Source organism: Cottoperca gobio, chromosome 8 (genome assembly GCF_900634415.1).
Source record: "Cottoperca gobio chromosome 8, fCotGob3.1, whole genome shotgun sequence".
NCBI classification, from domain to species: domain Eukaryota; kingdom Metazoa; phylum Chordata; class Actinopteri; order Perciformes; family Bovichtidae; genus Cottoperca; species Cottoperca gobio.
In genome coordinates this window covers 14,569,109-14,581,790 of record NC_041362.1, presented here as the reverse complement: position 1 = coordinate 14,581,790, position 12,682 = coordinate 14,569,109, and the positions used below count along the sequence as shown (strand labels likewise).

The 12,682-nt window shown below is 41.4% G+C and overlaps 1 protein-coding gene across 2 annotated transcripts; it reads right to left on the bottom strand.

Moving 5' to 3' along the window:
* Nucleotides 1-326: 326 nt before the first annotated feature.
* On the bottom strand, nucleotides 327-11,308 carry ciita (class II, major histocompatibility complex, transactivator). Of its 2 annotated transcripts, none has more exons than XM_029436735.1 (22): nucleotides 11,021-11,308; nucleotides 9,084-9,146; nucleotides 8,507-8,554; nucleotides 8,299-8,370; nucleotides 7,607-7,708; nucleotides 7,349-7,414; nucleotides 6,911-6,958; nucleotides 5,973-6,173; nucleotides 5,703-5,753; nucleotides 5,398-5,511; nucleotides 5,255-5,314; nucleotides 4,923-5,140; nucleotides 3,484-4,805; nucleotides 2,693-3,229; nucleotides 2,277-2,456; nucleotides 2,075-2,146; nucleotides 1,888-1,968; nucleotides 1,540-1,623; nucleotides 1,363-1,446; nucleotides 1,181-1,264; nucleotides 720-803; nucleotides 327-619 (listed from the first exon to the last, which is right to left on the bottom strand). In XM_029436735.1, exons 2-22 carry the CDS (start codon nucleotides 9,136-9,138, stop codon nucleotides 544-546), a joined length of 3,639 nt encoding a protein of 1,212 aa, XP_029292595.1. In that variant the 5' UTR covers nucleotides 9,139-9,146; nucleotides 11,021-11,308; the 3' UTR covers nucleotides 327-543. The 2 variants fall into 2 exon arrangements, with proteins under 2 accessions (XP_029292595.1, XP_029292596.1); XM_029436736.1 differs by having other exon boundaries at nucleotides 8,299-8,352.
* Between the last annotated feature and the right edge of the window lie 1,374 nt (nucleotides 11,309-12,682).

Below are 12,682 nucleotides of genomic sequence, written 5' to 3'. Positions count from 1 at the left end.
GTAGTCAAACGTTGTACTACTCTCAACCCTGCATCTCTTATGCCCCTACCTGATGACGGTGACGAACACGACTGTGTTGCCGAATTACTCATTGTGTGCACACCACGACCTGACCTTAAAGACATACCTTTGACTAATCCTGATCTCGTTCTGTATGTTGATGGGTCCGCATCCCCTGTGGTTTTTTTCATCACCTCGCCTCCAAACCAAATTGTATAAAATGCCTGTGTGTTTTCTTCTAACTCGTGCCCTTCCATAGATTACTCTGTATTCTGTGAAACTGGTACCTATTTGTGGCCGCAAATAAATGCACAAAGACAACTCTGTCTCTATCACCATTTATTTGATTTTATATACATCTCTCCAGAGTAAAGCAGGAAAACTTCCACAACAGCACCCATACAGGACACACATGCAGTACTGTGTAACTCATAAGGTTAAATCATTCCCTTGTAGCACGGAATCTTTGAAATAATCTGGCAAGGTGAACTATTGTGTAGTGTAAACATATTCATAGCTTTGTGGTAGAGGTTTCATATCGTTCTACTGCCAATGGATCCGGTTGTCCTGCTGCTGAAGTCTCTCAAACACTCCATATGGAATACACTGGTTCCACATCCTGTGATAGGAATAGATATTATGATGCTATATGACATGTTAGGGAAGGAAACTAGATAACAATACTTTATTTTTGGGTTGTGGAGAAAGGGTTTTCTTACCGCAGAGTTTTCATTTTTCTACAGTTTCTCAGACTGGCTCCCAGGCTCTGTGCTCCAACATCTGTTAGCTTGTTATACTTCACGCTGTCAAACAGAAAACACTTTACACTTAAAATGACGCTTCAATGTGTACTACTCTATCTTCTGATAGTGACAAATCCACAATTGTGTCCACATAACAGACAATAGCTCTATCTATCTAATCATATTTCACTGGCTCCTCCTTTGATATGTGTGTGTGTGTGTGTGTGTGTGTGTGTGTGTGTGTGTGTGACACGTGTGTTTCAATTTATGTCTGTTGACAGTTTGATGAAAATTGTATTCAGTACAAAATACGTACATTTTGTCATTAATAAAATAAATGAAGAGGTATTACTCTGTGTTTCACATAGAGTCCGATACAGTCTGAGGAAAGAACAAGTTATTAATGTCTCATGAAAATGTAACATTTATAGTCTTACTCCAGGTCAGTGAGCGAAGCCATGTGTGGGAGGACGGAAGCCAAACTCTCTGCCCCTTCATCAGAAATCATGTTACTATAGAGACTGCGGAAAAAATGGAGGGCGGAGAAAGGGGAAGTGAAATTAGAGTCTACGGTATGTGCCAGTGTGAGTGTAGGTGTATGTCTGTGTGTTATATATACCTTAAACAGTGCAGTTTGGGCAGATCCCTCAGCACAGTTGCCAGTTTCCTCACCCCCCGGTCTGCTATACAGTTCTGTGACAGACTAGAAACCAGAGGGAGAGGGTAAACACACACTCAAAGTACATAAAGATCATACTGTTTTGCACAGGACGAGAAAGGAACATGTTAAACTCACTTGAGTATCTCCAGGGAACCAAGTGAGACTAAAGAATCAGCCAAATTCTCTGCTCCTTTGTCCCCAATCTTACTGTTCTCTAGACTGAAGGAGGATACAGAGAGAGAGAGAGAGAGAGAGAGAGAGAGAGAGAGAGAGAGAGAGAGAGACAGAGAGAGAGAGAGACAGAGAGACAGAGAGACAGAGAGAGGAGAGAGAGAGAGAGAGAGAGAGAGAGAGAGAGAGAGAGAGAGAGAGAGAGAGAGAGAGAGAGAGAGAGAGCTACTGTCAGACACTACAAACACTCACATCAACACAGAGAGATAGATGCACTGAGCGAGAACTAGAAGTAAAGGTGTGTATATTTACTCTAAGTGCTGTAGGTTATGTAGACCTGGCAGGAGCTCCCACAGCTTGGGAAGAACCAGGGGACCTTTCTCTGGACCCAGCCTAGAGGGAAATCATCATCATCATCATCATCATCATCATCATCACCATCACCATCATCATCATCATCAACATCATCATCATAACTTCAAATGTCAGAGCTACTCACTCAAACTCCAGCTTGTGTAGCTCTTTGACTGCTGGTACTCCCTCAGCCAGTATTGAATCTGATTGGCTGGAACTACAAGTAAACACAATGCACACCTCAATCGCCAGACACATAGTGTTTGTAGGTTGCAAAGTATAACTGTGTGTAACTGTGCGTAACTGTGTGCATCTGTGTTCGTGTGTGTGCGTGCGTGGTGCGTTACCTGTCTGACAGCTTCTTGTGCACATGTATGTTCACCAGCTTTGCCAGGTGCTCTATATGACACACTTGTGTGGCTTTCAAAGGGTGGATCTTGAATTTGGACATGGTCCCTTGTAGGAGCACTTCTTCACCGCTCTGCTCTAGCTGCTCCCATAAGGTGATGACATCAGCAATGCATGCCCTGGAGGACACCCAAGGATTGACACAGCAATGAAATGCAGAGCTCTCTCTGAATGATATAGTTATTATAATGTAGCTAGTTTATTATGTATTCCTTGGCCTTGGAAGTACTACTTTGGTAGTGAACTAGTTAGCTGGATGTAAAAACTACACACACCCACCACAGTCTAAGCACTTTAAATGGGGTTTGACAAACTCAATTGATACCAAGCAGCTTTTTGAGGGGTGAACTAGTACCTGTATGTGTTGATGTTGTTGAGCCCCACCAGAGCTCTGAGTCCCGAAATCTGTATCCCAGAATCCTCCAGATTCAAGCAGAACCTTCTACCTTCAGCTCCACCCCTTTCAAGAACGTTCTGCACAGCAAACACGTCCGGCGGCATAAATGGGACTCCATAAAATGTCAGGAATTCTGGAAGACTCGCTGCCAGGTGAGCGACTAACCGTGTGCTGCCAGTGTCTCTGCTACCATCACCATGCGTGGAACTCGCCTCATAAACATAGTGACAAGCCTCCAGGACCTGGGTGGGGCTCAGGTCACCATGGGAAAGACCCATGAGGTGTTTTGTTACTAAAGCCTGCTTGGCGGCCACCATATCTCTGAAGGCCCTCTCTGTGTATGAGTGAAGCCTCTGCAGCTCTGTCCTGTTGTGGAACAGGAGCCCGACTGCAAATCGCTGAGTGAGCTCGAGCTCCTCCCTTTGAGGTCTCCGACGTGCCTTCTGGCCTGTCTGGAAAGGGAGAGTTTGGAGGAAGGCGCGGTCTGTTATGGTTCTGGGGAAACAAAAAGTGAAAAAGAGTGAGAGAAATCCAGAGAGGGTGGAGCACTGAAAGTGAAAGAGAAAGGGGGCTAGAAGTGGAAAAGGACATGCTCTTTTATTTTAAAACAAGGGATCGGATACTGTTCCAGATTAAAAGCTTTACACAGTCTTCAATTTACTCGATCAATCAACCACTTCTCCTTTAATTTATTCATCCATATAATTCTAATGGAAGAAGAAGACTATTGTTTTCTGATGAATGTTTACCTTGACAGAGACAAATGGACCCCTGCAAGGTAACTCTGAAGGAAAGGGTTGGCCCACAACACGATGTGGTCATCACTGGCATCAGCGTTTTCAGTGTCCATCTTATTTCTCCTCTTTTCTCCAGTCTCCTCTGTTCCAATTTCTTCTCTGTCCTCTCTCTCACCACCTGAGACAACCTGCCTCGTCCTTAGGTGGTAGGAGACGAAGAGCCCTGTCCTGTGGCCGAACGCCTTGAGTTTGGCAGATATCGTCCGTCCTGTGGGGAGGATGGAGGAGTTTCCTTTAACTCCTTCCCAGGCCAAAGAACTCAGCTGGGACAGCAACTCCCTCTCCTCTGTTCTATCTACTTCCAAGCCAGCACTCTTCATTTCCTCTACTTCAATGTCATATTCTTCTTTCTCCTGTTTTTTTGACCCCCTTGCTCTTTGGGTGCGAGAGCGAGTGCGGGTGCGAGTGTTTATATTACGCCTCTTCACTTGAGAACTACTTGAACTTTGTGTCTGGGTTTCTTCTACTGATATTTCTGATTGAGTTATAGCCTGTGAGTTTGTGTTCCTAATGTCCTTTTCCACTTTCAGATGAAGCACTTGATGGCAGAGCCCGGTTAAAGTTCTCGGTAGGTCCTCCAAACTCTTGCATTGTTCTAAAACCAAGCAGACCAACCGACATAGTCCAGGGTTCCAGCAGAGGAGGTCCAGATAGCTGCAGTTTTTCAAGAAACCTAAAGCAGATACTCTGAGGTCAGGATCAGTGAAGTACTGGGACAAATATATCTGTACGTCAGAGGGGGTGAAGCCACACACCTCCAAAAGGCTGTCCGTCCGCCGGAGGAGCTGACTGGCAGTGCCTCTTGGTCGAGTAGAGAGCAGCAGAGTGCAGCCTGGAAGGAGGATCCTCTGAAGGATGGCAGAATATAACTGTCTTACTGTATATGTCTGTGCTCTGCTGTCTTTCTGCAATGACGTTATCAAATCTTTTTCTTGAGTCTGGAGAAGTATTTCATAGTCCCGCAACTTGCAAAACCCATCAAAAATGATCAGCACACGCTTAGGGGTGGCAAGGATTTGAGCGTACACTGCCTTGGGGTCGGTGCAGGGAGGGGCAAAGGAGGAGAGGTTTAATAGGAGGGTCGGAAGGCTGTAGGTCGCCTCCGTTAAAGAGAGTGCTTTGCCGTCTAAAAAAAAGACAAAGTCAAACTGTGGGATGCAGTCTCTGGACCAGTCAAGACACAGTTTCCTGATCAGGGTGGTTTTTCCCATGCCAGCATTGCCAAGTAACAATACGTAGCGCTTGGGTTTGTCTCCATTTGGTCTTTCGAAGATCTGAGTAGAAAAAGACATATAGGTACCAGGTGAGTTGCAGCCACTGATTTTAGCAATGTTTTTGGCCTGTTTCATGAGTCATGTAGACAAATCAAAATAGAAAAGAGAAACTCTTACCTGACTCGTCGCCAACAAGCTTTTTTGCCGATCTGTATCGCCCATGATGACTAGCTCCTTGTCCAGGGCTTTGTTTGTGTTTTTTCCAGAGCGAAGAGTTTCTCTCTGGCTCACTTCCACATCAACATAATGAGAGGTCAAGCTAAGCCCTGACTCTATATCCTGGCATGTTTGACTCATGTGTGCTTTGGCTTCCTGAATGTAGTCCTTTACACCCTCTGAAACAGAATCACAACTAAATTAGAGCCCGTTTCTCCACAAAATATGATTTGTACTTTCCAGAAATGTTCCATCTAAGCGAAAGAGAGAAAAAGAAGCATGTGGTAACGTACGTGGAATGTCAAGGACAGTGGGACACTGAGGAAGAGGTGATTCCTTACATGAAGACATCTCTGAAATGCAACAAGTCAAGATATTAACATGGCAATAACTTTACACACAAGGATAAAGTAATTAGACAGATAATGATGCTCACCATTGCTGGGGGAGAGGGGCGACGCGCAATGGGGAGACATGACTTTGCTAGCGGTGTCTGACAGAGATCCTGGTGGGGATGAACTCATTTGGACTGGCACTACTGCACCATCCGCTACAAACACAAGAGAAGAACAATTAAGAGCCTGCTTTCACATAAACAGCTAAAACTGTGTAACCATAACCTACAAAACACTGCCAGAATAAGATCTCTGAATACATGCACATGAAGTAAAGACCCGCACACACACACACACGTCATATACAGTACATGCACATCCCAGATTAAAGAGTTATTTTACTCACTCGGGGAGAGGGTTGGTACTTGGCGTTTGAAGTGCGGTGATGCAGCAGGAACTATAGTAGAATAGAGTTTAGAGTATGTACTGTTGATACAGTATATGTGCAATAAACAGCCATGCATGAAGGGGCAAGGCAAGTTAATATGTTTAACACGTTTCATACATAAAGTGCTTTACTTGATAAAATTAAATTGAATGAAATTAAAACTGCATGTAGTCTTCATTTGCTCTAAACAATCAACATTTTATGTATGTATGTGAATACCTTACTCACCCAATATGTAAGTACGTGTAGCAGCTGTATTGGGGAGTGGAAGTCTGATAACCGGAGGAGAGAGACTTAGTGTTTGAACAACCTGACATGCTGGAGTGTCTGGGATGGTGATAAACTGAATGGAGGGATGGAAATGAAGGATTCTTGGTGGAGTGGATGAGAGGCCCGCTGTCTCTTCTGAACTCGGCTCTATTCCTGTGCCTGAAAAATAATCAGAGACAACATCTTTATCTTTCTCCGCCTACAGGTTTTGTTAACCTTGAGTGTATCAAAAAGGGAGGTTGGACAAGGAAAACAAAGTTGATCATTTAGCTTCCAAAGGAATAACAAGGGCTTTAGATCCAAAGATTTTGTGTCATGTTTGAAACCTAAACAGCAGACTTGAAAGACTTAACAATGAAAGCTCAGTGCTCAACAGTAGAAGACAAGTTACAATCTTCAACTTAACTGGAATAACAAGAGTTTTCATCAAACTGAGAACTAAATTGGATATCTAAAAAAGCAACTAACCGATCTTGAGGAAGTTGCAGTGCGGTGAGAGTTCTTCTTTTTGTTCAAAATGGATCTTTTATCTAACAACTTAAGAATTAAAGTTCCTGTTTCTTGATGAAGGATCTAAGTCAAGCATAGCCAACCAACATCCCTTTACCCATGAGTCTATTGTTTCTACTTTCGACTCACATGGTTTGCCTTGTTTGTAAAAGGCCATTTTATATAGTCTCATGTGCATAGTGCAACATATTCATACATTTTGTATTGCGCAGTGTGGTTGAGGATATTTAGTTTGTCATTGATTAATATATTTGCAGCAATACTGATCAAACTCTCATCCCTTTAATGACAGTAAATTGATTTACTGCAGGAAAAAAAGAAGAACAAAAACAAACCCCTATCTGTCCCCCTCAGAATCAGTCTACAGCAGAACATTAGAAATGTACCTTGAGTGACAGACGGCTCAGTCTGTGCCACTTTCGCCTTTGGTTGAGCTGCAAGAGTTGAAGAACAAACATTACAACATGGATCGTGGCTGACCTTACATGAAGCAGCCACAAAAGAAGCCCAGCATTGTCTAAAGGAGCATAGTACTGTGTTAGCTCCTTAACTAAACGTCACGTTAGCATCTTAGCATTTATGTTGACCATGTTAATGCATGCTGTAAAGTTTAAAATAACCTTATATGCATGTCTTTCTACTCTTCCAGGTAGCCATTGGTTTCCATTTATTTTCAGTACAATATGATCTCATTGTTACATTACTGTTGCATTGTAATGAAAATCTGCACTGCATCGTCTCCTGACAATAACGTTAATATTCCCCAACTTTGTAAACTGTAAACGATGCGGCTTCAGACAACACAGACAGTCTGGTTAGTTCACCTGCTGCTCTTTGCCTTTTTGGCCGAGATGGTGTGTTCACATCAGTGCACCGCTGTGCCCGGGGAGCTGGAGAGGACACATATAAGTAGAACACGTAAAATCAAGAAAACATGGTACATTAGTTCAGGCTTGCAGAATGTTGTGGCTGCAATCGTAAAATTAAGTTTTATATGACAAAGGGGGTGATCGGGACAGTTTTCACACAACTGAGCAGGCGTTGAGCTGCGATTATGTTCTAGTTAGCGGCTGGTGATTTACCTCTGGGTCTTTTTTTCCTGTTATTTGTTTTGCTTGTTTTGTCCTCCTGTCCCTGCTGGTGGCTGTCAAGGCTGGACAGCTCTGTTGACATGGGAAGATCACCTGAAGAGGAAGTAAAACAGTCAGTGAAGCAGCTAAAAGATGCATTATCCAGAAATGGTTGTTATTGTAATATATTTCAGTAGTGAACTGACAGGTAGGGCATTAAAATCCTTGATTCGTCAAAGGAAGTGGTGGTAAAATTTAGGGCAACTGTGACTTGAAACATCACCATGGAAATACTTTTTCTAACCCTTGTGGGGTTTTGTTTTTGGCATTGGCTTTACTTCTTTGGTGTTTTGGGTCTCAAATATTTCGCGATAAATATACACATTTTCTTTTCTGGTTAGGAAAGTGTTGAATGTATAACCTCTCTTTGCACATTGACTAAATGTGACAAAAGTGCAAAAATGACCATACACCATTGTTATTGTTCAAAATAAGGAAATCCTTTTTGGATTGTGGCCTTATACGATTAACACATAATAATAATACAATTGAATAAAGGTTTTTTATCTATATGTTTCAGTGTGTCTATCCTATTCATCCACTGTCCACTATGTATGAACATGTCTGTTTCCGTTATTAAAGTAGACCAATCTGTTGCCTGTCTTGTTGTCAGCAGTTGCAAAATGAAAAGAAGATCCCCTTACAGCAGGTGTTGAGTACATCCTCATAATTCAACCATGGATCGTCAAAGAGCACATCTGTGTCGAGATCAGGAACTGGAATTAGACAATAGATCATCTTTGCATTCATACTTGAAAATGTGTTTTTATGTGCAAGTCATTTGTTCCATTATTAAGTGTGTTATTACATGTACACTGTAAATGAGTTTGCAGAAGTTTGGTTGCAACTTACCCACAAATTTCCGCAGATAATCATCACTCAAGAATTCAGATAAATCATCTAAAAGACAAATAATGAGCATTATCAGGCAAGACAGTTGCACGCTTGGTGGTGGGTGATCAGGGGGATGGATGTGTTTACATTTTCTGAACAACAAATGTCTTGTCTATACAATAACACTAATGTATAAATATGTCTTCCCCTTCAACCAGCCCAGATCTTAGACCAACTCTTCAGTCCCTCTTTGGCTTTCTTTGATATGGTTATATTGAATGTGTCCATTAGATCATTGATTTGATCATTTCATCAATTAAATTCTGTATTGCTGCATTTAATGCAACAGCAGCTTGGTGGTGATGTTAAGCTATATTTCACTTTACTATATGTCCTTTAATGCTCATACAGTATATATCTTGCACTTGGAGTATATATTTTTGATTAGGCTATTGGGATTAACATGGTCTGCTTGGTATTTTGGATAGAATGGGATGAAACAGTAACTTTCCATGTAATCAGTGTGTTGATTATTGTTGAACCCTTAAACCCTTCTACAGCCTAGAAATGTCATTCAAGCTCAAACAATACCAACCTGGTAGAGCTCCCAAGTCAGGACAGATAAACGGGTCCTGATCCACTTCCTGCATCTTGGCACCTGATAACAAACACAAACACATAAAAGAAACATTATGCTAAAATGCTACGCTGAAGTTGCCCGAGTGCTGTATTAAACCGATGGCAAACTCTTGACCTGTGTGCACTGATCAGCAGTGGCTCCTAATGTGTTTCTGGATTTGGCATGTCTTGGCGAGGGTCATTGCAACCCTAAGTGGTGATGGTTTTCAGTTGAGTCCTGATACAACTTTAACACACTCATATTTTTTTGCAAAAGGCTCAAACTAAGCAAGAATGAGTTTTAAAACTTGGGAGAAGAGACGAGACAGAATCCCTGCTTGCACCAACGAGCAATTAAAATGCTCGTCTTGATGACTTTTGGTACAATAAAACACGACATTTTCTGATGACCTAATCCAGCTGGGTTGTAATGCTCCATGTCAGGTGACGTTTGAGGGGTTAAACAAGCACTACATTTGGGATGCCTTCACACATCTCTGTTTAGACCACTCCATAGGCTCCTCTTGAGGAAACATTTAAAGGAAATGAGCTACAGGTATCTGTGACAAACAGCTTTTCAACTTCCAAGATAGCCTGGGGCTCAGGATCTCTCTCCTGACAAATGCAATGGCAGGAGAGAGATCCATCTTGATCTGATCTTGAAGTCTAAACCTGGCAGCAGGTTGTAATTAGACTAAGCAAATTATGCCACACAGCCGGAACACAGACCTGGACAACTCTCGACTTGCAACTCCTTGTGTAAATTAATAAATTTGTAAAAAGTAAACAGTATCCTGTTTACACCAAGCGGATTGGCTGCACCTGCACTTACTGTAAGTGTGAAGATGATACACCAGTTGCTTATGTTCTTAAAGCAAGCCTTATGAAAAAGGACTCAGCTATGAGGAACTTCTCAATTTAAATACAGCACACACACACACACACACACACACACACACACACACACACACACACACACACACACACACACATACACACACACACACACACACACTTGTTATAACTGTCAACAATTTGGTTTGTGTTGTAATGCTGCAAATACCAGACAGACAGCACAATACATAGCGAAGGTGAGAAAAGCCCCATCCACACACACAGAGAACATGCATAAAGATGTGTTGAAAACATTTAAATTAGAGTAGAATATATACAATAAAATAGTCAACACAATATTGAACAAACTATATAAAAGTAACTCTAAAGGAAGAAATGGGGTAAAGTGGAAAACCTATTTATAAGCCAATATTCAGCCTACAATATAAGTATTTTAAATGATAGCTTAAATAGAACAATGTGGTTATAGCAAGTAATGAGGGTGCGCATGTCAGTGTTGCTGTCCTCACACACGCACATGTGCATTTGTTAGGGGTTGCCAAAGCAGTTGTAGGAAATTAAATTAATATATTTTCTTTCTCTGGAAGTCTCCCCGAATACCCTGTTTTCACCAACTTCCCCTGGCAATCACTTCTCATTTCATTTACTCAATTTTACACAATGGTGGACTTTACACTTTACTCGTGCGTAATGGCGTTTAGCTGCTCTATGATGGCTGAAAGATTGGAGCGTAAATTCGTACAAACTCGTCAAAGTTTGTCAAAGTAGGCAAACTAATTCATATGAATGTCGCGGCATAATAAAGGTTATTTAAAGGCAGAAAGAAAAACACTTTTATTACAAACTTACCTTATGCTGATTACCTAAAGATGCAGACATTTTATCACTGTGCTAATTCAGTCAATCAAATTGAAATCATTACATAATCGAGCTCATATAGGCAAATACAAATATATGTAGATATAAGAGGAAAGCCCTGTGACATATTTTCTTGACCATGCATGCGCACTTCGGAAAAACGTGCCCAACTCGCCCCATCAGAGCCGTCATAACATTTACCTTCCAGGCCAGCCTCTCTGGATGATGCTCAGGTCTGCTTCACTCTTCCCTGTGCGATAAAATCCCAGGCGCTATGTGTACATCAAACGCTGCATATATCCTCAGATGACCTATACAGAACCTCCAGTCAGTAGCCTAACCTGCTTTGCTCTCCCTAACAATAAACTTTTCTTTCACTTTCACATCGCCTAGCGCACCCAGAGACGCCAGCAGCAGCAATATGTTTCTGGAACAATCTGCAGTTTCTCATGATAAATGATCTGCTGAACACGGAGGTTGTAGAGGTAGGCTTATTGATGTGACGAAGCACAGTCAAAGATAAACACCTAAATAACTGTACATGACCACACTACACGCACGCTCAAAATACAGATGACAGATTGAGCAGACTAAATATGCAGCCAGTGCTTACACCTCTCATGTTCTTAAGTCCCGGTGTGATCTGGCTTCTTGTACATTTATTTTTTACTTTATTATAAATTCATTTATGTGGCCAAAGTATGTCCTTAGTTGACCCCAAATTCCACAATGCCAGCTACAGGTAAAGTACAAATTGTCTCAGGTATTATCTATATTTTGAGTAAATTTCGGTGAGTGTTCTGGGGAAACTTTAGTGAAATGTAAATGTTCATTGCTTCTTTTAAAGCATTATAAAAAGGGAAGTAAGGGAATTATAATACACTATGATCCTTGCAACAAAAATGTCAGTGAGTGATCATCAACTACGAAGCATTATGATACTTGACCTTATAATGCATTAAAAAAGAATTATGAATGTTTACGAGTGCTTATAACTATAATAATGCAGAGCTATACGCAGATTATAACGCCTGATAAGTATGTTTATAATGCATCACATGCTCCTGGCATGGCTCAGTTATTATACTTTATTAACGCTTTCATTTTATTTAAAATTAAGTCTCAGTTATCTAAGGCTATTAGTATTATTATTACTATTAACATCACTATATTGTCACTTTCCCTCTTTTCCATAATGTCGTCTAATGAGTATGAGCTCTACTTTACTGTATGCTACAGACACATACTGTTTGTTCATCTTTTGCTTTTTTGAGCACTTTTCCCCCACAAGGTGTCCATGTGTTGTTGCTGTTCCAAATATTACACTATTGAATATATGCTCATATATCTTGAAATCTATTGAGCCCTTGATTCCCTGTGTAAGCACAATACAGCAGGTGGAAAACAACACACACTGACTGTGTGCTATGGACAAGGAAATAAGGGCAGTTTAGGGTATGACATGTAAAGTACTGGCTCTACCTGTTTCTCAATGACCTCAATTAAATCAATGATTTGCCAGGCAGCAACACACCTCACAACATACTATTAATACCTGTTTGTGGTGGCAAATGTTTTTCTTCAGAAACAGTGTGAGCGAGCGAGATAAAGAGAGGGAAGCGGCCATTCTTATGAAGTTGAAGTTTTTCTTTGTTACAAGAACACAAAGCCTGCATTGATGTGATTCGAAGCTATAGCAACATTAGCTGAACTTGGGGACTAAATAATAACACAGCCCTTCTTTGATGTTGATGCATTTATTCAGGATAGTGCCTGGGAGGGGAGGGGCCACGGACTCACCTTCTTATTCTCAAATCCGTGGTATTTATGCAGCCTGGGAAACATTCAAAAAAGAAACTGAAA